This window comes from Opisthorchis viverrini (assembly GCF_000715545.1).
Source record: "Opisthorchis viverrini unplaced genomic scaffold opera_v5_33, whole genome shotgun sequence".
NCBI classification, from domain to species: Eukaryota; Metazoa; Platyhelminthes; class Trematoda; order Opisthorchiida; family Opisthorchiidae; genus Opisthorchis; species Opisthorchis viverrini.
The window spans coordinates 525,389-547,597 of record NW_008751689.1 but is presented as its reverse complement, the minus strand read 5'-3'; the positions used below and the strand labels follow the sequence as shown (position 1 = coordinate 547,597).

The 22,209-nt window shown below is 44.8% G+C and overlaps 1 protein-coding gene across 1 annotated transcript in view; it reads right to left on the bottom strand.

Moving 5' to 3' along the window:
* Window positions 1–22,209, bottom strand: part of T265_02612 (hypothetical protein) — a gene marked incomplete at both ends in the record, with an annotated part of 96,161 nt that overhangs the window by 58,818 nt on the left and 15,134 nt on the right. Inside the window, 13 exons of the mRNA XM_009166910.1 lie at window positions 522–829; window positions 3,606–3,758; window positions 4,590–4,889; window positions 5,113–5,253; window positions 5,291–5,392; window positions 7,583–7,687; window positions 8,880–9,050; window positions 9,132–9,336; window positions 11,275–11,472; window positions 13,819–13,997; window positions 15,756–15,905; window positions 17,114–17,254; window positions 21,174–21,387. Of these exons, the coding sequence (XP_009165174.1) occupies window positions 522–829; window positions 3,606–3,758; window positions 4,590–4,889; window positions 5,113–5,253; window positions 5,291–5,392; window positions 7,583–7,687; window positions 8,880–9,050; window positions 9,132–9,336; window positions 11,275–11,472; window positions 13,819–13,997; window positions 15,756–15,905; window positions 17,114–17,254; window positions 21,174–21,387 (2,367 nt within the window). The remainder of the gene's footprint in view (window positions 1–521; window positions 830–3,605; window positions 3,759–4,589; window positions 4,890–5,112; window positions 5,254–5,290; window positions 5,393–7,582; window positions 7,688–8,879; window positions 9,051–9,131; window positions 9,337–11,274; window positions 11,473–13,818; window positions 13,998–15,755; window positions 15,906–17,113; window positions 17,255–21,173; window positions 21,388–22,209) is intronic.

Below are 22,209 nucleotides of genomic sequence, written 5' to 3'. Positions count from 1 at the left end.
TTGGGTTGGGACAATGCTCTCCAGGAAAGCCACTCGAATTTCGATGATAGTTAACTTAATGACTTGGACATGTTAGGACACAGATGGGGTAGGAATGATCTCAAAGAGAACTATCTGAGACACCTCAGTCTATGTGGTATTAACGGACGTTACTATGAAGGCATAACTGACAGATACATGGACTAGGAGTGGTTCATTGTGACTGTAAATAAGTCAAGGTCCGCCGAAGTCTGTGCTATCGATAAAGAAGCCAGCGAAACTAATGTTCACACACTGATGTTCTCAAAGCATTCAGAGCTAGTATAATCATTAGACTACCACCAATACTAGCTAAAAATCGGCGGAGTTTTGTGAGCTCTGATGGAATAGTTTGTACAATCTGCTAGACAGCGATATGAACGGACTACAGATAAACCAAGGCCTGGTGTCACCAACAACAGTATGTGACGCGATATCAATGTATGAATGTCAAAACGTAGGCGGTGCTTCGAAAGGCGAATAAATGAATGACTTGCACTCACTTTTTCTCCAGACTGTCCAGGTGGACCTTCTTCACCGTCCACCCCAGGTTGTCCAGCCTCACCAGGAGGACCGGGCTCACCGATTTCAGCATCGATTCCGTCCGGTCCTCTCTCACCTTTGACCTCCGGAATCGCATCACCCGGATCACCGGGTTCCCCATCCTCTCCAGGCTCCCCAACCTCCCCAGGTTCACCAGGCTCACCTTCCGGCCCGGCTTCACCAGGATCGCCTCGTGGTCCCTCCGTTACCTCTGCATCTGATCCCGGTGCTCCCTCTTCACCTGGTAAGCCTGTTTCACCGGGTGGTCCTGTCGTGATTTTTTGACACAAGGATGGGTCAGCGAGATAAGTTACGATGTTGTCTATATTGCTACTCACGTTTCACAATGTAGTGTCACGTGAATCTCAATAAGATGGAGAAAACACAAAGATACCAATAAGGTCACTTCATAGTTAATATTTCAGTTCACTTTGACCAACCTAGGTTCCATGTGCGCATCTTTTGAATGTAAATTCAATCAAATCAGATCCGGTTTGCAATAAATTCTGTTCATGTTGCGCAGTCAATGTTCTAAAACTCTTGGTAAACGAGCACTGCGTTGTCAGAGAAGTTTCGTGAGTCTAGAACCCTTGCTATTAGGACGAGCTTCAGAAAGACGAGGATAATGTTGGACCGCGCAAAACTGATGCCAAGAACACGAAAACGGGTTTTTGGTTTTCAACTTGTAAATCCAAGAGTTTGTGAAGATCAGGCTACTAGAACCAGACAGCGTTGTTACAGCGTTGTTTTGTGTAGCTAGCCTGATAGCGACCCTTATTACTACTATCGGATTACCGCAAGTATCAAACTTCAACCAAATTTTGTTTGGTATTTTTAAAGTTATACTAGGGAGCGCCGAATATATCCACGAGAATATCATCAAGACTGAAGCGACTGAAGATGTAGCCTATTCACACCATTTCCAATTCGGCTGGATGAACTGTGACTTCAAGAGCAGGAATAGTAAATTCGACAACTGAACTATGCAGCTCATAAGACATTGATAGTGACTTGGAACAAAAACGCTAGTTGCGCTGCTACCACACGCGCTCCATCGATTGGGTCTCATCACGGGAAACAAAACACTGAGACCATCTTTGAAAGCGGTGTTATACACAAAAGAGGGGACCTAAAATCAACATCTGGCTGCATAGCCATATTGGCTGACTATCTTAGCTCGGTTTAATATTAGTCACGTGCCCGTCGTGAATTAGGAGTGCCGGCTATCCTAGACGGAACAGAACAAACAATTGAATAACCGCTAGGTTAAGCGGTGATGAGCACATCGCAAAGTCATCAACAGATCATTTAACTACCTTGTTACTACCTTGTACCTTATTCCACGTTTGGATACATCGAGTTTAGTTATGTTGAAGCCATTGCATCATCGGCGAAAGCCAAAGCCGGAGATGGTTTTCTATCCATTCAGACTTCTCAGAATTCGTCGTTACCAGCTGAGGATCTCATTAATCAAGAACAACAGTTTATCATGATATATCTGATGTTCATTCTATGCATAGGATAAATCTGATATCGCAAATCCCCAGCTGATTTTCAACTGGATGTGTTTTGAAATACCACCTGGAAAAAACTGGAACACTAAAACTTGACTTCGCTCATGTGTATACCGCAGTTCTACCAACTGCCAGCACCCATTGCAAGTGTTCAAACGGATATTCATGGCACGATCTAACTCAGAGTGATGTCGCCAATATCAATGGTCAATTATGACACAAGAATGAGTATATCCACACCGCATTATTTCATACGCAATCTCTGAAGGCTCATAATCACGCGGATTCGAGTACGTCTTTCCTGCACTCATGCTTAAAAACGGTAGACCTCTTACATTTTCCTCAAAACTCTGACCATATGTTTTCATAAAAAAACTACTGACAAGGTTGCTGAAAACTCTTCGACAGCCCACGACCGGTTTCGCCCTTTTTGGGGCTCATCAGGTAGGCGCAGTCCTCGAGTTTCCGTGAGCCTTATGATCTACTTGACTATATGGTTTTTATCAGGAAGGTCAGCTTCCTGAAAGCAACTACTGAATACCCGAAATCTACTGAGACTCTCAGCTCCGCTAGATATTGACCAGACGGACAACGCCCCCTCAATATGCAGCGCTTCACAGCCTTGTATCAGACCCAGGCATTGATAATCGGCTCAGACAACGCCCTCGCAATATGCAGCGCGTCGCAGCCTCGTACCAAAGCCAGACCGTGTGTCAGCATTGGACCAGGTTGGGGCTGCCGTACTTTTGCACTTGCACACACGCTCTCGCACTCGCTTGTGCTGAATATAGCTGTTGCGTTCCCTTCTCTGAGCCTTTTTTCTTCGGCAACTAGGCGCTGGAGCGGATCAGCAGTCAGATACAGCAGATTGGCGAATCAGCAGACATAATAGTTTTATATATCTCAGGACAGGGCGGACGGACTTAGCTGAACGACAGTCACCATCGCGGAACCCGGTTTGGTCTTGAGGCTCCTTTATTATTAAATCGAGAATTGGCAAGACTTCTTTAACAGTAACAAAGCACAATGCACAGGTGAACCACAATGCCACTGCTGACCAGAATCACGCCAATGAAGACCTGAGCAGTCGTTCCGAATTTAGGCGTGTGTGCTCAGTTCTTCTGTTTTTTTTCTGACGTATGTCATCGTTTGGCCTGGCGACCAGTCGCTTTCTCGTCTTGTTCTCTCTATGCGAGCCGTCTGGTATATAAAACCTGTTCGTGGCAGACACGAGTAATATTTAGCTGCTTGGAGATAGTTCAGGTCGACCGGCGTGTTTGTGGGGCTCTGCTCTCGTCTGTGTACCAAGCTCGGAAAGATAGCACTTCAAGTTGGTCTCAGTAGCTTGTTTTCTTTTCGTGATGAAAACCACTCACCAGACATTGTGTGGTGAATTCGTGCATAGCTTTCCTGTTTTCAGATTTCTATTTCTTTCAAATGTACTCGAAATGTTGTCGATGCATGTGGACATACTGAAACGAACCAAAAATTAGTTCTTCAAGAGACACAAAGCTTTCACAAGATACTTACCATCTGGTCCGGTATCTCCTTCAGGACCTATTGGACCGGCATCTCCTTTTTCTCCAGGAGGACCCAATTCACCCGGTTCACCCGGTAGTCCCGGTGGGCCAGGTTCACCTTCCACACCAGGTTCCCCACGATCACCTGGATCACCTGCGGCAACTGTGATATCGTTGGCGAACAAAATAGTGAAGCATGTAAATGTCCTGTTTATACTGGTCACTATTAGTTGACCAACCAAGTAAAACATATTCACACGATACCAGAACGACACCCAACCTTTACCTCATCGTTCCTCCGAATTCACTCAGCTGAGTGCAATGCTCTCCCAACCAGCCACTCTCTGGTGGATGGATGCAACCGTATCTATCTCATGGATAGAGACACTACAGACAAGCGTAGCAGAGTAAACCGGGTGCGTACCTAACCGCACAACTCAGTCCCAAGGACGCACTGTACTGCGTACCGCCAAGCCTATAGCATGCATACACTATACCAAAGTCATGCAGAGACACGAGCCAATAGAAAGTCGCACGCAGAGTGCGAAGACCTTGGACGCGTCCCGTGCAGTACGTGCTAAGGTGCGCGCTAGGCCGAATGGCCATAGTCACGTGCATCATGACCAGGTTGGTAGCGGCCCGAGGAACGTCCGCGCTACATTCCAGGCAAGACCAACCTCTCCACTCAGCCACGGCGGCAACAAGCATCAGCAGTGGAAATCAGTCAGACGTAGGGCCCAGTTCATGAAATGAATCTTACACATATAGTCAGTTTGACCGCCTGGGTAGGAGGGCTAGGTGTTTTCACTGCTTTGAGCAGTACTTTTGAATTGTTGAAATACTTGGATATTGCATATGACGCAGTCAGATAATTTAAGTGAAATCGCAGGTCGGAATAGGCTGTGGGGAAAAAAATCTACTGAACACAGCTTCGGCCATAAATGGTCCACCAGTAGGTTGATGAACCCAGCCGAGTCCACATCCATCGACTTACACGGATCAGTCATGTCTTCCCCTGGGTCTCCATCATCGCCAGTCTCTCCCTCATCACCGGCAGGGCCAGGCTCGCCTGGTTCACCAGCGGGTCCACTGTCACCAGGTTCACCTTGTTGGACGCACTCTCCCTCCTCACCCATCAGTCCCGGAGATCCTGAAGGTCCTGGTGGGCCACGCGGTCCAGCTGGGCCCATTTCTCCGGGTTCCATGCGATCACTCGGTAATCCCTTTGGTCCCATCTCTCCCTTCGGACCTGGTTCTCCCTTCTCCCCATCTTCCCCATCGGTGCCCGGTTGACCTACAACAGCATAACAAATGGTAATGCATGTCGTACTCCAAAACCATCTCTCTTGCCCTTCGAATAATAAACTCTTATAGCTCTAGATTCGTGGAATGCACGAGCTATCCCGGATTTAGTACCGATGGGAACTTCTGATGTCCTTTGCTTTTATCTCTTGAACTTGCATAGTAATGGATGTCATCAAATACAGAAAAAATGAGGTACGAACAAAAATACTTACCTATAGGACCTTGTGGGCCTTGAATCCCATCAACTCCCACATCTCCACGTTCTCCTTCCTCGCCAGGAGAACCTGGTGGTCCTCTTTCACCAATACTATACACTCCTCCTTCACCAGGTTCACCGAAATCACCACGCTCCCCTACAAATAATGTGGGAGGGAATGAGTAGCGATCTACCTCTTATCAGAGGTAATGAAACCATGAACAGGCTATGTTGGTTGGTACTAAGACCTGCTGGTTGGAACAATGCAACAATGGGACTAGGGACTTCGTGCTCTCCTGAATCACGATCAAAATGGCCAGCGGTTTTCTCCAAACCGGCCGATAGGCGGTAAACAAAATACTTCTAGAAACATTCTATTTTTCGTTATTCCTGGACATTCTACTACTTGCGGCAATGAAATCCGAAATGCTGACGAGAGAGCCCAGGAAAGTAGGAAAAAATATTCGCTTTTGAACTTGAACTCAGTCTAATCGAGTTCTGCACAAACGAGGTGTGAAATGCTGTTGAAAACACCGGCGAGAGACGAAGTTTCGGATATCTCAACGAGTTTGCCTAGTTTTGGCTCGTACACACCACTTAAACTTGAAGCTGATCGACAGCTTAAAACTAGATGTCTGCCGACGAGTAATGTGTTACAATAGTCACTGTTGACGACCGATGTGTTTGCTGATAATGCTAGTATTTCTGTCGTCAGCCATGGGTGCCTCTGACAGTATTTCACACATCCTGGGTACATTTTCCAAATCGATCTTGGAGATGCATTCCACATAAATCGGATATTACTCAGAAAGTAGAGTTACTCTATACACAATGTTCGATAAATGTACAACTTATGCAGCCTTGGTAACCACCAGCCTCACGAATATCGAGAGGGGTTCGAGTCCGCGACCTCTCGGTTAGTTAAAGTTTCACTTGAAGGATGAACAATTGAAATTTTTTCCTTGTAGTAAAAATTGTCTTACTAGGGGAGGAATTGAAGTATCTCTTCAGCTCGCTAACCATTTGCATGAAGTGAAGTGATGTTTCACAACGCAGCATCTTTATTGCATCCGCTCTGGTCGAACGTACACAACACGTAATATACTCTGAACAAGGAGACTGAAAGACAACTATTCTTATCAAGCATTTGCTAGTACAGAAAAAAGTATCCGCAAATTACAAAACAAAGCGTTGTTAGAAATATTTTATTCCAAAACTCAAACTGCATTCCCGAAATTCTTCAATTCATTCATTTGCTGGAGCTAATCGCTGTTTCCATTCGCTATGATCGGACCTGAAGTGTTCAGCCTATGCTAAGCTTTTCAAAGCTGTCGTGAACATTGTTCCTTTCCGCACTTTACGGGCGAATAGCTACCGTCAGATTGTCTTTCAGAGTTCTGGCAGATTCACTGCTTCGGTGAACGCGAATAACGGTGAGATGCTCCTGCCAAACTGGTCGACGAGATTAACCATCTACTTTCCACCTAATCGGATCAAAGTTAATTTTGACGAGAATATCTACAAAAACGACAATGAGACAACTGTTATCACGTCTGTCACGTGACGGGTGTTCTGGTGCATAAACCAAATCGAAAAGAGGACGCAGGCTGCCACAGAGCTACCCATATGCGTCACCTGGGTCACAAGTCATTCGGATAATAGGTAGATGTGATTCAGAATCGGGTTGGACGTCACTTACTGGAACCTGAAAAAATTTATCGGGGTCATGCTAGTGGCGGATGCCTAATGGAGTGAAAAGCGCCTAGCGTAGCGAACTAGTTTTTCAACACACATTGTCCAGCCTTGCTTGGATAGCTAGTAGAATCTGTTCAGTTCATGGCACAAATTACTATAGAATGCTATAGAATGGCCATTTACAAAAACGGAAAAAGTCAGGCCTATCAACTGGAACGACCAGTTTTTACTTTCCTACCAGTGGATGATATCCACCATTTAAATAGTATAGTTATTACAGTTTTTCAGCATCACTCGTTGCAGTCGTACTGAGCCAACTGTTTCTCCAGAAAAGCCTGGATAAGGTTCAGGGTAAGGGATTGCTATCGACATTGATCCTAGATTCTGATGATATCCTGCAGTGAAGAAGTTGCCTGATGACTGACAATGCTCTACTTTCATGATTGCTGTTTGATGCTTTCCCATGAGTCTGCCTTAAGCGAAATAACTAAGTTTGCGCCACCGTTATCTGGTGCACAATGCGAGAAGATTATACCGATTAGATCAGAATCGGGTTTTCATTAGGATGCGACCGATTTTGGTGGACCTCAGAGGTTGAATTCAACTCGAAAACAACTTCTAAGCTGCAACAGACTCTATTTGTCGGATCCTAGCGGAAATGACTATCGAAGTACTATTTCCGGATTTCAGTTAATCTTATTTTGATCCGTTAACAGTTTATGCAGGTCCACCGGCACTTTGTGTCCAGATGCGTGCGAAATGTCTAGGTTTTAGTGCTGCCAAACTCTTACCTTTTGGGCCTGGCGGACCATCTGAACCCCTCGGACCCTCGTCACCGGGTTCGCCGGGGATAGAGGTTGCTGGTTCTCCGACCTTTCCTTCAGACCCCTGGATACCTGTAAACGAGACCCCACAGGTTTGAGTGAAGCAATTAAAATGATCAGACTCATAGAGTATCATGTCTTTTTTCAACTCGTTTTATGAGCTGGCATAAATATGGTTCCGTAATTTTTCTGGTCTTTTCATACATGTTGTAAGCACGTAGTAGAAAATCGAAATTCGGAATCCATTTGATCAAATTATTAGTAAAGCATTGTTCAGAATTTATTTATTACTACTTGCAGTATGAAGCAGCATGAAACGAACGCTTCGAGGTGGACCTCGTCTTTCCATAGCAACCCGTATATTTTTAATGAAGCCAAGCCTTGTGCTTGGAGATTCAAGAACTCCAAACTATTCCTGTAGAAGGACTGATATATCGCCTATAGTCAGCACTTTTTCAACTTGGTGCGGCAGGAAGGAATCGTTATGAGTAGCCACAGAATCCCTGGTGATCTGTTGTCCACCCTGTTCTCAACGAAACGGTCAACGAGCTTCATCTCCCTAGATTTCCGTGATTTTCCGCGGGCCAGTCGGTAGAATGCAGGAAGGTAAGAGGTGACTCCATTGCCCGAAAGCGGGGTGACACAAAATGATTTCAGAATGTGCCTTAAGCCAAGCGTTCACTATTGCTTCGACTCGACCGTCCGGGCTCCGGTGGCCCCGTGATCAATATTGCGAACCTCTGTTTTGACGAACCATGTTCGAATCCCGGCATCGGTGGCTTCAATTTGGCTGCCAGTCCCGTCTTGAGTTCTGTAGAACTCCGTGTGACTTTTCACCAATGACTGCATGTAAAACATCTATAACTACTTCACAAACAGTAGCACAGGTGTCACCTATGTGAACTGCACAAAACGCATCAGGCAAGTGAGGGAGCAAACTGCTGTCAAATTTGACTGCTTTTATCGCCATAAGGTGAACCTCTAGACAGCACAGCCACCGTGAGGAAGATGTTGTATGTATTTAGAATCGCACTGAAAAACATTCCATGGGACATTGTTTCGAATAGGACCACTTCAAAAATATATATCTAGTGGGGAAAAAATTAAGGCATCAAATGACGACATTGTTTTTAAAGCATCACTACGTGAACATACTCTTATCATAATGTACTTTTGTGCTGATGACGGTCTGTGTTTTACATACTTCTATGTTATTTTAAACTCCTCGAACGCAGTAGCATGAGGATAAACCGGCCGTACTCACCTGTGGGTCCCATCTCTCCTTTTGGGCCAGGCAGTCCAGGTGTCCCGGGGTCACCTAGTTCGGCAGGCAGTGCAGGTTGACCAATCTCTCCTTTGCGGCCTCGTTCCCCCCTCGGGCCTTTCTCACCTAATTCTCCTGGTTCACCCTTTGGACCACGATCACCGACTAAGGCTAGAAAACAAGCGAACTTTTAGGTGTACCTTACCGACGTCCAGATCAGCTAGAAGACAAAAACGGCATATCATAACTAACCTGTCACGTCAAGGTATTCAGTTGGTTCACATTTTCCGCGATCCCCAGCTATGCCCTTATTCCCCTTGAACCCTGGGTGTCCGGTGTCGCCTTTTTCTCCGGTTTCACCCACGAAGAAGGCGATGTTTTCTCCAGGCTCGCCAGGAAGGCCTGAATCACCCGAGTCTCCAACACCACCAATGTCTCCAGGCTCACCAGCTTCGCCCTATAGATAACAGATGAAAAATCAAAAAATAACGACAGCACAAAATTCAAGAAGAGAAACCTGCGGGATGCCGACTGTTCGATCGAAATTCCCCACTCGGGCAGCTCTACAACCGCTTTTTAGGATGTTCAACTATTCTAACTAAGGCTTGACGAACTATGGATATCTCCCATTTGATTTTTTTGCAACGTTCCGTAAACCACGGTCTTTTCAAGTAGAGCAGCAGCTAGTAATCCATTCCCATGAAACCCACCGTTAGGGTGGCTAGCAATAAACATTTACCCTTAGTATAGGACGATGTGCAGTCATCATCATCGACAGTATGACGTCAGCGTTCAACACCGATACTTCACTGTCGTACAACCATGATTTATTTGATAGGCTTATTGTAAAGAAAAGAATAAATGTGGGTGTGGAAGGGACTTAGTGCTAGCTTACCACAATCAGTCCGGGGTGCTCACACCTCCAGACATTCAATCAAGCAATCTGGATAGAAACTGACAACAAGAACGCTACTGACATCGGTTGGCAGTCATAACTTGTAGTGTCTCCAACCAGGCACAAATCGTCACACCATGTTGAGGTCCAGTCTCTTCGTGACAGACACTGCGCAGAAAGCCGATAAAGTCTTTTCCACTCAAATTAGACGTTCATCAGTAGTATAAGTTCGGTACATACAAACTCGCAGTACTGGTTCTGAAAGGAATGTTATGAGACACCTGTTATGAGACGCTTCTAACGAATATGTGAACGAACAGCCATAAACGGATCTCGTTTGTAGCAGACAAGTCCTAAAGGAGGGTAAACGGCCGAAGGTATTCATTGAAAAACTCTGAAATCGAACACACATTCGTTCTGGAGGTCTCCCTTTGCGTGTATCACGATACGACCACGTACTGCAGCTCAACGAATGAGGGACGTCGGTGCAGTCGAACGACCACAAATTCACCACAGTCGGATATCCCAGTGAGCAGCAGGCTTCAGCGACACATACGACACAGTCGGAATACGGGACACAAGCAGCGGACTTGACACAAAACGAATGGGTCAATACTGACTGCTACTTTGGTGGCGGTTTTGCTCATATTTAAACAAATATGTCGTTTGCTTGTTTGGCTAGTTGCGGTAAACGGCTAACATGGTACCATTTCCGTTACGATAGTGATTTAATTGATTTCAACGTTACGTGTGATGCGAATTGCCAGTCCACGACCGCATGTGCTCCTGCGCTACCACGATGTACAAATATGGAAATGCGAGCCTGTGCAGAGACACATGGCCAAAATCGCGCAAAAATGATTACATATTTGATATTTTCACAGTATAAACACAGCTGGGTTGTATCTGCTCCAGCTGTGGATAAAATGATAATTTCAAAACACACACTTTCCGTTATCAGACCGACTTCCTCACTTGTACGTTTGCAAGAAGTTCCATTGAATCTAATGAATTCGAAGCCACTCAGAGTTGAATATCGTCTTTTTTTGAGGAGCGTTCAGAAAACCTTTTCAATCTCTAGAAAAATGTGAGCGATTAAACGTTACCGGACATCCAAATGTACAGCCGATCCACCACAGACCCTCTACTGCAGGCTGGTAATGTGCCTCCTGCTTAGGCATAAGTTTTTGTGGTACATCAGAAAAGTAGTTTGCTGCAGTGGGAATCGTGTCAACAAAGAAGAAACCACTGGATTGAATACTTCGTGAACTTATTTGGGTTAAGAAATTCGTGGAATGTGACCCCCCCCCCCCCGATTCGAAGTAAAGTGAAGAGATATGTTTGATGTTTCAGGTAAACAACAGTTTCTTGGTGTCAAATGAAGCCCAGTTCTCCCTATTTCATCTACTGTTTTATCGGAAATGTCATTTGTTAAAAACTGTTCCATCAGTTTTTCGGTAGGCTGGAATATCAAGTAATTCACCGGATGCATTAACTTACCGGAGGACCTTGTCGACCTCGGTCACCACGTTCGCCAGGCGGTCCCTCCTCTCCTCTACCACCTACATCTCCTCGACTACCTTGAGGACCTTCTTCTCCTTTGTCACCCGGTACCACTTCCATTACGTCAAGAGTGACAACCGCCGGCTCTCCTGTTTCACCGGGCTCTCCTAAGTCCCCAGTTTCACCGATCATCCCCTAAAATGAAAATAAGTAGAAGAGTCATGTATTTATCATTGGTGTGATTTGGGATGCCTTTTGTCGGGCTACAAATCCGAAAATCACTCTGGGTGTATTAGGAAGTATTGTTTAGCGGTGCTGGGAAATATACACCAACAGAGCCTTACGAAAGTCTTTGTTCTAATTAGATGGAAATGACCCTGACACGAATGGCTGTCCCAAGGAAAACTAGAATCTTCACTCGGCAACTTCGACCTTTTTGGCACGGATCAGACGCTCCCAAGGCAGAAGTCAGACAGTCAGTTAAGTTCTTTCTCAAGCTAACTAAATAAAATGTCTATGGAAGTAAATTTTTCTATTTGTATTCTGGCCAGAAAGTAGACGAAGCAGATGCTTTAACACAAAAATGGGCCACAAAGCAACCAGATGATCGCGCGTTATTCTGATGTTTATCTGGAACATTGTGAGCTGGACATTCTTGCCAAGAGAGGCCAAAAACCGTCATTTCCGAAATAGTCCTTAAATTTGAAACAGTGATGAAACGCTGACAAACCCATAGTGTTTAACACCAGCTTGGATTTAGGTTTATGAAGTTGTTCGTTTGCATACTGAGCTTGCGATTGTGCGATTGGTAGTGTGGTCCAAATTCACTTCTCACAGCATGTTGATGCTTTCAGCTGTGAAAAGGATATGATGACCAATAGAAACCGACAGGCAACGTTCTGCAAGTTTGGTATCGCCCTGAATTAGACCGGGTGGATATGGTCCTGGAAATTTGATAAACTTTTTTTATGTATTAGTTTGTACGTTAACTGCCGGACAAGGGGATGGTAAACCGTCTGAGTCGCTTCAATACTGTCCGAGTTTCGTATCTCAAAAACAGTTGTTCTGTCTGTAAGCACATTCTTATCAGAATAAACAAATTTTCTACGTTGCTGTTGATTAGGTAGCAGCTGATCTATTCACCGAGCTTGGCAATTTACTTGCAAATGTTTCGTCCCCATTCGACGAGACATCGTTAGTACGATCTGTCAGTGACGATGCCTTCCCGTAACGAGGAGTTTGCAAAGCCGATTCCGAGGCTTACCGAACAGATCAACCAACACCTGATCGACAGCCAATTAACACATCTGGTTTACCGATATTCAGATACATTCTCCATTGTTTCACGTCACATGTTCGAGCTATACCTGCCTACTGTATTCAGGAACAAAATCAGTGAATGAAGTGGCTTCAGATACGCTTACATGAGGACTTCCCTGTGATATGCACTAACACTTCAAGTGGTTGCATTAGAATTCGTAAACTTCAGACTCTCACCATTCTCATTTGAACACACCTTCCCTTGCCATAGCGCCATTATTCTGGTGAGTCCACACCAAACTGGGGGAATAGCGGACTAGAGTTTTACTCTTATATGAGCTCACCAGCAGGGCGTCGTTGGTCATGCTTGGGCTTGAACTCCGAACCTCTGACAGGTGAGGCGAGTGTGCTTGCACCACTTCACCAGCGCATGTTGGGTGCAACTGAATCATCACGCCTGAACAGACTAACGTGTCACGTTTGGAGACAGGTGAGGCGAGTGTGCTTGCACCACTTCACCAGCGCATGTTGGGTGCAACTGAATCATCACGCCTGAACAGACTAACGTGTTCACGTTTGAGTGATGTGATTGGTTCACTTGACTGATGAAATAGTTCTTTGGGAATCCATGTAGAAGTCGTTAAGTTCTCCATCAAACTACATAGTAAAACCGTTCATTTTGTCTGCTTTAAAGTCCCACAGAATCCACAAATGGCAAGATCGCTTGAAACTCTGTCCAATGAACGATTATCGAGTAAGTATGGTTTGAGTCAACATTTCCTTTTACTATTCAAGGCCGCCTGGATCTGAACTGCATTCCTTAGACACGCTTGCATGCCTGCCTCGATCCGTTATCTAATACCAGAATCAAAGAAATGAATGCAGTGGTTGGACCGAAATTGAGGACAAGACACGAACTCCATAAGTACCAAATGGCTACCAAAGCTGGGAAATTGAAGAAAGCCTGCTTGGTTGCAGCCGTGGGCAGCATAATTTTTTGCACCAAATTAATGATCGCAGATCTCAAATACTCCAAAAAATCAACTCAAACAATACGAACCCCGTTTACAAATGTGACCAGTAGCCAAGTAGCGACGCAGTCATACTTAAAATGTTTGCCAGTACGTCACATGACCGATTCAGCCCGTTAGTGTGACTGGCTGGATGGTGCTGACAGCTTCGATCCGTTTCTACAAAGTGGCGAAGAAATGAAATTGCGGAAAATCCTTCACTGGACTATGTACCCGATTTTGCTTTGTGGCGACCCACTATCAAACTTACCTTGATGCCTTTAGGACCTGGTGCCCCCATAGGTGCATCTTCACCGGCTGGACCTCTATCACCCCGCTCACCAAACAGTCCGGTTGTTCCCTTCCATCCTGGTGGGCCCATTCTTCCAGGATCTCCACGATCCCCGAATTCACCATCCGGGCACAGCGGACAAACTTCCAGTGGTTTCCCTATAAGTTAGATATTCAAGATGGACAAAATTTTCAGGACAAACTTTTCAGCCTGTTACCATGGACGAGTTGGCAGATTAGTCTACAGAGCTGTATGACTTTAACCCACACTTAGACAGGACACTCATCATTCACTCACGGGAACCGCATCACGTGGTCACCTATCAGCAAGGTCCTCGAGTGATAAGCGCCAGTCACACTGTTGATCAGCTGTTCGCGACCAAACGTTCAAGTGTTTAACCACCGGCTGGAAGGCCCGGAGTTCAAAACTCTTCAAGTTTCGTGAAATGCGCACTGCAGATGATTCCCAACACGGATGAAACAGCTATACAGTGCTTCTCGGCTTTTCAGCATTGTTTGGTTTTACTAACAATATGAAAGATCATTTGAAAGTTACCAAATGTCCTCACCATCATCATACCTGTTGATAGTAACCATCGGTTTTATGATAAGTCTATGTTATTTCGCAGCATTCCTTTCGAAGGAGTTTCACCGATGACTTTCTTTTGACAACCCTTCGATCCAATCAGCCTTCCTGGTGTCATTGGGAAAAGGGCGGATCTCGTCCATATTCTACACGTCAACAGATAAGTGATCCAAATAAAATCACTTTATTCGTTCTCCAGAGTAAATTTCTGTCGGCGGATACTTGTTTCAATTTACAGCACAACAGGCAACAGCGGAAGTTATAACAGGATTCGAATTCTACAGTCAACCAATTGAAGGCTGTGAAATTGATTTGCTTTGTTTGACTTCCTAAATCCGTCACTTCGATCTACAGAACTGTGCCAGAAATTGCAACGTTTCTAGTATGGGCAAAAAGCAGCCGAGTGCAGGTTCACTGTGACACAGTGGCTATTGTTATCACAACGTACTGCAACTCTCACTGTATCCTGGCCGGTCAGACTGTTCCAAAGGTGTGTGAATTCACTCTGTAGAGTTGACATAACCAGTCTGGTAGTCAGTGTCCTGCAGTTCGTTTCCCATGCATCTTATCAACTTTGGACCTTTGCTTCAGTTCCACAAACGCGTCATCCGGGGGCAGAAAAACGTGTTCTCATTTTTTTTCGTAAGCGTTAGCACCAGTGTTTCGCGGACTAGTGGCCGGTTTCGCGTTGCCTGCTCCATTCGCGCTACGGTTTCCCTAGAAAACAAGCCTTCAGAAGTCATGCCTAGAGTAACGAGCAGGTGTCTCCACTCGCAAAGAGCAATGATAGAACGCCAGAGACAGTCTCGGACCTTGGATCTGGTCGACGGAGACGCACGCGAAAGCATTACTATAGTTTGGTCAGTGATAAAAGCCCTGATGTGATTATCCGACGGGTTGGTTCTGAAACACGGTTCGAAGCACGGCAGTTGTTCACTTAGTGGTCCGTCATCTATACCCATGTGCCGGTGCGTGAGAAAACTGAACACGTGTATCGATAAGTTCATGCATCAGAATGAATAGAGGGGGTATGGGTTGGTAATAGGCCACCACACAGTGCCACAATGTGAAATGCTTGTCATAGGTTTTGCTTGTCCGATACATCGGTGTTTCCATAAGGATTTTAACAACATGCCATAGTGAACCTTAAAATGTTTCTAAAAGAACGGTGTCGTCTACTTAGAGGTTTCGCCCTCAAGGTTGGGAAGCTTTGAACTGAAAGCTTCTTTGTCTACAGCATTGCACTTACGTTTCTCATGGAGACCATCTGCGTGAGTCGTACCAAGTAGCCTCAGAACGAACAATAGGCCTGAGCCAAATGTTGTACTTACCTTTTGGTCCTGGAGGACCAGGATACCCGTCGGTTCCCACATGGCCGTCATCCCCTGGTTCGCCTGGCTCACCTCTCGGTCCCGTTTCTCCAATACCATAGGAAGCTGCATATCCTTTTTCACCTGGTTCACCTGGCTCACCGCGCTCCCCTACAGTTAAAAAGAGCGCGTCACAAAATGATAAATTCAATTAATTTAGGCGTGTTTTTCCATCGGTACAATGAACCTACGCTAGGAACAAACTAATTCCCAAAAAGTGGTGAGCCTAAGGCTTTCATTTTTACTCGGTCACTTGAGGCAAATTTTCACCGCTCCAAATGCCTCCGCTGTCGTCTCCTGTCATCTGTTTCATACATGCTTCTGTTCTCTCAACTTCGAATCATCTTTAAAGCCGGTATTTTAAGGATAGAAGCTTACTTAACCTGCGATCCACGTAGAATACCGATCAACGGCTCATGTGCAGCTAACTACATATTGAACCTTCCGGGTTCTGTAGCATATCAAACCCTGGAGTTTGCCTGTCCGTTTGTCTGGCGCTTGTACAATGGATTGGTATGCAAGGGCACGACTTACGTATGACGCATACATACAGAAAAACAAAGTGCAGAAGCCGGCTTGCTGAAAAAAAGATCTAGATTAAAGCTTGCAGCAGTCACTTTCCGGCTTATTACCGCCTCCACCCTTGAGTGGGCCCGCAAACAGACGAACGCTTCATGCTTTCTGTGTATTTCAGAGGCGTACACCTGTTGCTACCACCTTATCCGATGGTGACTAGCTCTCAAAAACTTACCCCAGAGTTCAAATTCGCCCCAATGACCAGGAGCTGCCACTCGTATATGCCTCCGTTGTTGACGACCGAAACGTGCAATTAGAATTGCCTCAGAATCACTGAAGGTGTTAGGTCGTCTAAGCTGTGTGCTACGTGGGTAGGATTTTCATACTCCAATACACCTAACTGAATCTAAGCATCACAAAACCCATATTCCTCTTAGGATGGGAGTATTCTGAAGGTTCGAATCAACAGCTCACTCCGGGACTGACAGCACTTTCCTCCAGCTACACTAGAAGAAATAAGAAAACTGCAATGTCTGTCCCAAAGAAGCCCCCCTGTATGGAGGATAATTTCTGGCGAAATTACCCTGCAGTGATATCTTCATTAGGGCGATACTTTCTTTTACTTGGTTTGCGGAAGCTAATTGATTAACACAGTCGTCAGAACAAATCGGACAGCACAATCTTGGGCGAAACTTTCCCTTTTAAAGCATTTTAATTCGAATAGAGATCAGTCACATACACTGGGTTGTTTTCAGTTCCATAAAAGTGGTCACCAGAGGAAAAGGATAAAAAATTTTGCCTACCTTTTCTCCCTCGGAAGCCTTCAACACCAACAGCACCCGGATAGCCGATTTCTTCCACTCCATCATCGCCAGGCTTTCCTCTCTCCCCGGAAACGCCTGGTTCTCCATCCCGCCCGGGACGTCCAGGTTCTCCAGGGACACCTGAACGAGATTTTGTTGAAAATATTATTTTTAAAATTCCACAATCACTCATTGTGTAATGACAAAAACCTTTGTGGTGAGCAATTAAGATGAGATTTTCCATTTCTGTGCATGTATTCTCATGTACCTCTCATAGGACACATTCATCGTACTGGATACGTGATTAAGAAAACTCATTTTGTAGACTTAGTCAAGGAAAGAGACCACTTTCAGTGGAGTTCGTGAGACCCATAAACAAATGCAGTCTTAGGTCAGACTCTAGTGACTACAAACCTAGCCTTGTTCTAATGTGTGACCTAACTGATGATGGATTTCCGCGCGATTTCTCATTATGTGTGCTTCTTGATATTCAACTCATATATGAGTGGACAATAAACATTGGACCATGTTCTCACCTGGTCTGTCAAGCACCTGTACTACCCTAGAGTGAAGATGATCTGCGCAGATAACCGATTCAGATGAATGTCACAGATTCAATTATGTTCCAGTGTGCCTGCGTGCCAGATATGTCATCGTTAATCAAGTATTGTGTGGAACCGTCTTCTCAGGATTTTTGGTCAGATAAATGCAGTAGTCCTACGGTCTGGATCGGTTAACTTATTCCATTGATAGATGAACCACAGAAATTCCGCAACTATCCACGACATATCCAGCAGTTGTTTTATTCTATCAGCATTCAGTTCACAGCACTGTCCAAAATGTCAACTAAAACTGATCTAATAGTTAGCCTTATTTATGGGTATCTTGAATATCAATATCTTGAATACTGGCCCAAATAAACCTACGGACAGCCTTTGCGCTGCGCATATGATTGACAAAAAATCACGATTATTTCAAACTCGTTTGAATCTGTCATCTGCGGGTTACCGAATGCAAATCCTACTTGTTCGTCACATATTTCATCTACCAAGGCAATATATGGGCGCTATCCATTCGGCCAACTCGCACAATGTTATCTGAACCGCAGCCGGTAAACAAGAGATTCTCGCGGTCGATCCATTGTAGACCAATTTATAGCTAACCCATTTATCGTCTTCAAAACAGAAGGAATAAGGCCAGTGACTCATGGTCATACATGGATGTTTTAAACATTGTTTCTACCATGGGACGGCTCGTACTGTGCACCCACATTTGCCAAAGATTTGAAGGACAGGCAAAACAGGAACTACAAACATTGTTATTCAGACAGGCACTGAAAATAAATGGAAGCACACAGTGTAACAGGGGGCAGTCGGTACCAGTTGGTCCCTCGGCCTAACGCTATCCAGTCTGTATTTTCCGCCTAACATTCAGTTCCCTGTCACTGGTTTAACACACTGATTACTACTAGCGATCAATCATAATGGCAACCTTCGTGCGGTATTCCATTTTTATTTCCACGCTCAGTCAGCTTCATGCGGCACCCTCCCACCAAATGCATCCATGTGGCGGCAAGTGCCGAGAACCAACTAGTCGGGAAGACCGGACTGCTATTACGCACCGCGCGACACGAAATTACGTCCCATGAGCCATACGCTGGTCTGCGATAAAATGGTCTGGCAACAAACTGGTTCTGTATTAAACTAGCAGTGCTGAGGACCGCATATTTCAGAAACTGGGGAAATCTTGAGAGGACACCCGAGAACTGGAGATCATGGACGGCCTGAGGGCTTAGCATCCCGCATTCGAATGCACTGTTCGATGACTGAAATGCTCATGTAACTCGTTTTATTCATCCAGCCAAGTGTTGTCCGCACAGCTAAACGTACTCTGGAATGCAGACCATTCTGGAACCAGGCAATAAAATCACCATGAGCACACTCATTCCAACAATTCAGTCCTCTATATCACTGAAAGCCAAACTATTCACTTTAATGAGCGTTCAGTAAAGCGAGATGGCCTTTGCAATTCTAATCGGTCCTATCTATATGTAAACCTCCTTATGTAAGCGGCAGCCTAACATGTCCAATACAGTTGACTAGATATTTCCGTTTCTCATGTTATCATCAGTAAAATATCCCTAGTATTTGTACATTTACGCTTCCTTATGCCAGCTTCCCTTGCTTTTACACTCACTGACAGTCATAGACAAAAGTAATGATCAAACAATTGGAAGAGGTCTGGAACCGACTGAGAAGTCATCGTTTCAGAAGGCCCAGTTGAAAACTATCGATTGTTTACTCAGCCCTTCTAAGAAATTAGTGATAATCCGCTCGAACAGACGCATGTAAAGGCATTCGCGGTCATTTGTTGCTTTTTCTTGCTGCTTACTAGTGTGTTTCTGCTTATCGGTAGAACATTACGGCAAAAATATTTCAGTTTGCTAATGTTGTTCCTAATGAAGTTCATAGCATGTCAGATGGCTGCGTTTTCGTATGATATATTCACGAAAAAACCACTGACCGTAGGAGACAGATTCAACCATTTTGCGCACTCTTATTTGGCTGTTTACGTAGGTTTTTGTTTGAATTAGCTTCACCATAATTTCAACAATAAAAAATATGTTTACATCAGGCGATGGTAGCAGTGTGAATGAACTAGAAGAGAACTCAACAAATACGTTTATGATATTGTACAACTGAATGTGCTGCACACAGGCCGCCTCATGATTCAGTTGGCACGATATTCGAGATATCGCAGTATATTTTCATAAGGGAAACTACTCACACGATTGCTGAAAACTCTTCGACAGTCCGCGACCGGTTTCGCCCTCCTCGGGGCTCATCAGGTGGGCGCAGTCCCCGAGTTTCCGTCAATCTTATGTTCTACTTAAAAATATAATGCGACATCTCGAATATCGTCCCAACTGAAACATGAGGTGGTCTGTGTGCAGCACATTCAGTTGTAGAATATCATAAACGAGAGATTTAGTTGAGTCTCTCCTGAAAACCAGATTGACTTGCAAATGATTGACTTGCAAATTGGAAACATTCCAATTTGGGTTCAAGTAGAACATAAGTTTGACGGAAACTCGGAGATTGCACCTACTTGATGAGCCCCAAGTAGGGCGAAACCGGTCGTGAACTGTCGAAGAATTTTCAGCAACCTTGTGAGTAGTTTCTTTGTGAGAACTCAACAAACCATCCTAATCGTGCGTCTTATCCCTATCTATAGCTGGTTTGTTCTCACAGGGGTCTCATAAATTCGGATATTACCACAGGATACCGGATATAAATATTCAAGTCTGTCATTAGTCGCACGCCATGAACCGGGCAAAAAGCGCTCATTTTAAGGATCCTTGGTATAATGACTTCCAGTCCTTCAGTAACGTTGCACCTAATGATGTAGTGCAGTGTAGTGGAATGAACTTGAAAAATTCACTGTGTATTGTGTCTATGGAAGTGCCCAATAACATGGCTGATGTAGCTCACTTTGTGTTAGGGCAAGGGGTATGCTAGCTGATCTAGACAGCGAAAAACTGTCTAACTCAACTGACTTAGTAGAGGGGCATTCTACCAATGAACTAGGTGATCATAGTGGAACAAAAAAGGATTATGAAGCCTCAGCATGTCGGAAGAAGCTTACATAAAGCAGCAAAGTTAATCAGTTATCTGGTGGGTGACAAGCGTCAATCAACCTGCTGTGACCTGTCCGAGGTGAGCGAAATAGAAAGTAAGAATGGCAGTATCGAATTGCTAGTAACTGAAGAACAGATGTTGAGTAGTTCACGTCGATCTTGCTTTTCAACTACTAGGAAAGTCTGGGTGACAGCACTGGCTTCGATTCCACTGAAACATTTTCCAATTGCCATTCTCTTGCTATTATCGGATGGATATTATGGCCATTTCTTTATACATATCACGAATCTGCTGCGACATTCACAGAACGTGCTATTTTAAGGTAAGTTTCTGGCGGAAAATCGTAGGCCTTGATGGGGTTGAGCTAATTTTGACCACAAAAGATATCTGCAACATACATATCAGGTTTGCCAAGAACTCACCAGGCTCGCCCTTTCGTCCTACCGGACCAAAGGGCCCGGGCTGACATTGTTGTCCGGGTATTCCTTCTGGTCCCCGTCGACCTTCGTCACCGCGAAAGCCTTTTTCGCCCGTCTTACCACGTTGCCCGATGTCACCAGCCTCACCTTTTTCACCTGGATAACCGGGCTCACCCTTTTGGCCCTTGATGGTATCACCGGCGGGGCAGGCCATTTTCTGAAGGTGAGGGGTGGGCAAAAAAAGAGTTCAGGAGTACACATCACATTAAAATCCGAAGAATCTTTGATGACAATAAAATCTTGAATGCTTCAGTAAACCGGCTCACAAAATGGCTTCGTCAGCAACTAATAAACATGACACGTTAGGGCTGGAAGTAAGTATATCTGTTCCGATATTCACCACCAGCTGTGAGTCATACTTTAACATTTCCAGATAATGGGCCAAGTAAAACCGACGGACGGATATTTTCCAGGAAGTATAGATATCTGGTCTTTACTTGTTGGTGACAGAGAGTTCAAGCACTGTCATGTTGGGTGCGTAAAGCTCTAATCGTCATTACCAAAGTCGCCACAGCCCTGATTTGAACTCTGATTTTATTACTTCGGTGGAATTCTTTGGATAAACTTTTGCGATAACTCATGGCATTCGAATTCGTAATGTCCTGGTGGATTTTCTGTGTCAAGTAGATGTGTCCCTCCTCCGGAACGAGAGGTGATTTGGAGAGACGATAATATGATTAGAGGAAGTTCAACATGTAGCTAGAAAAGGGCGTAGAGACAGGTGAAGCATTCTAATTGATTGTCATTTAGTTTTCTTTTGTGACGTTGACAAAGTGGATCCCAAGACCTTGAGACTGTGTGAGCTAATCGCAGTTGTCGGTCATTTGTGTTTTCGGGTGAAGCGAACTAAATGACACTTTTGCCCCAATAAGCATGAAGGTTATTGAGCATACTGAGAAACAACCTACAGTCAACTAGATCTGCGAATGCTTTGGTTCATTCATCACATCTCATCAACTTTGGAGTTCCGGAAAACTTT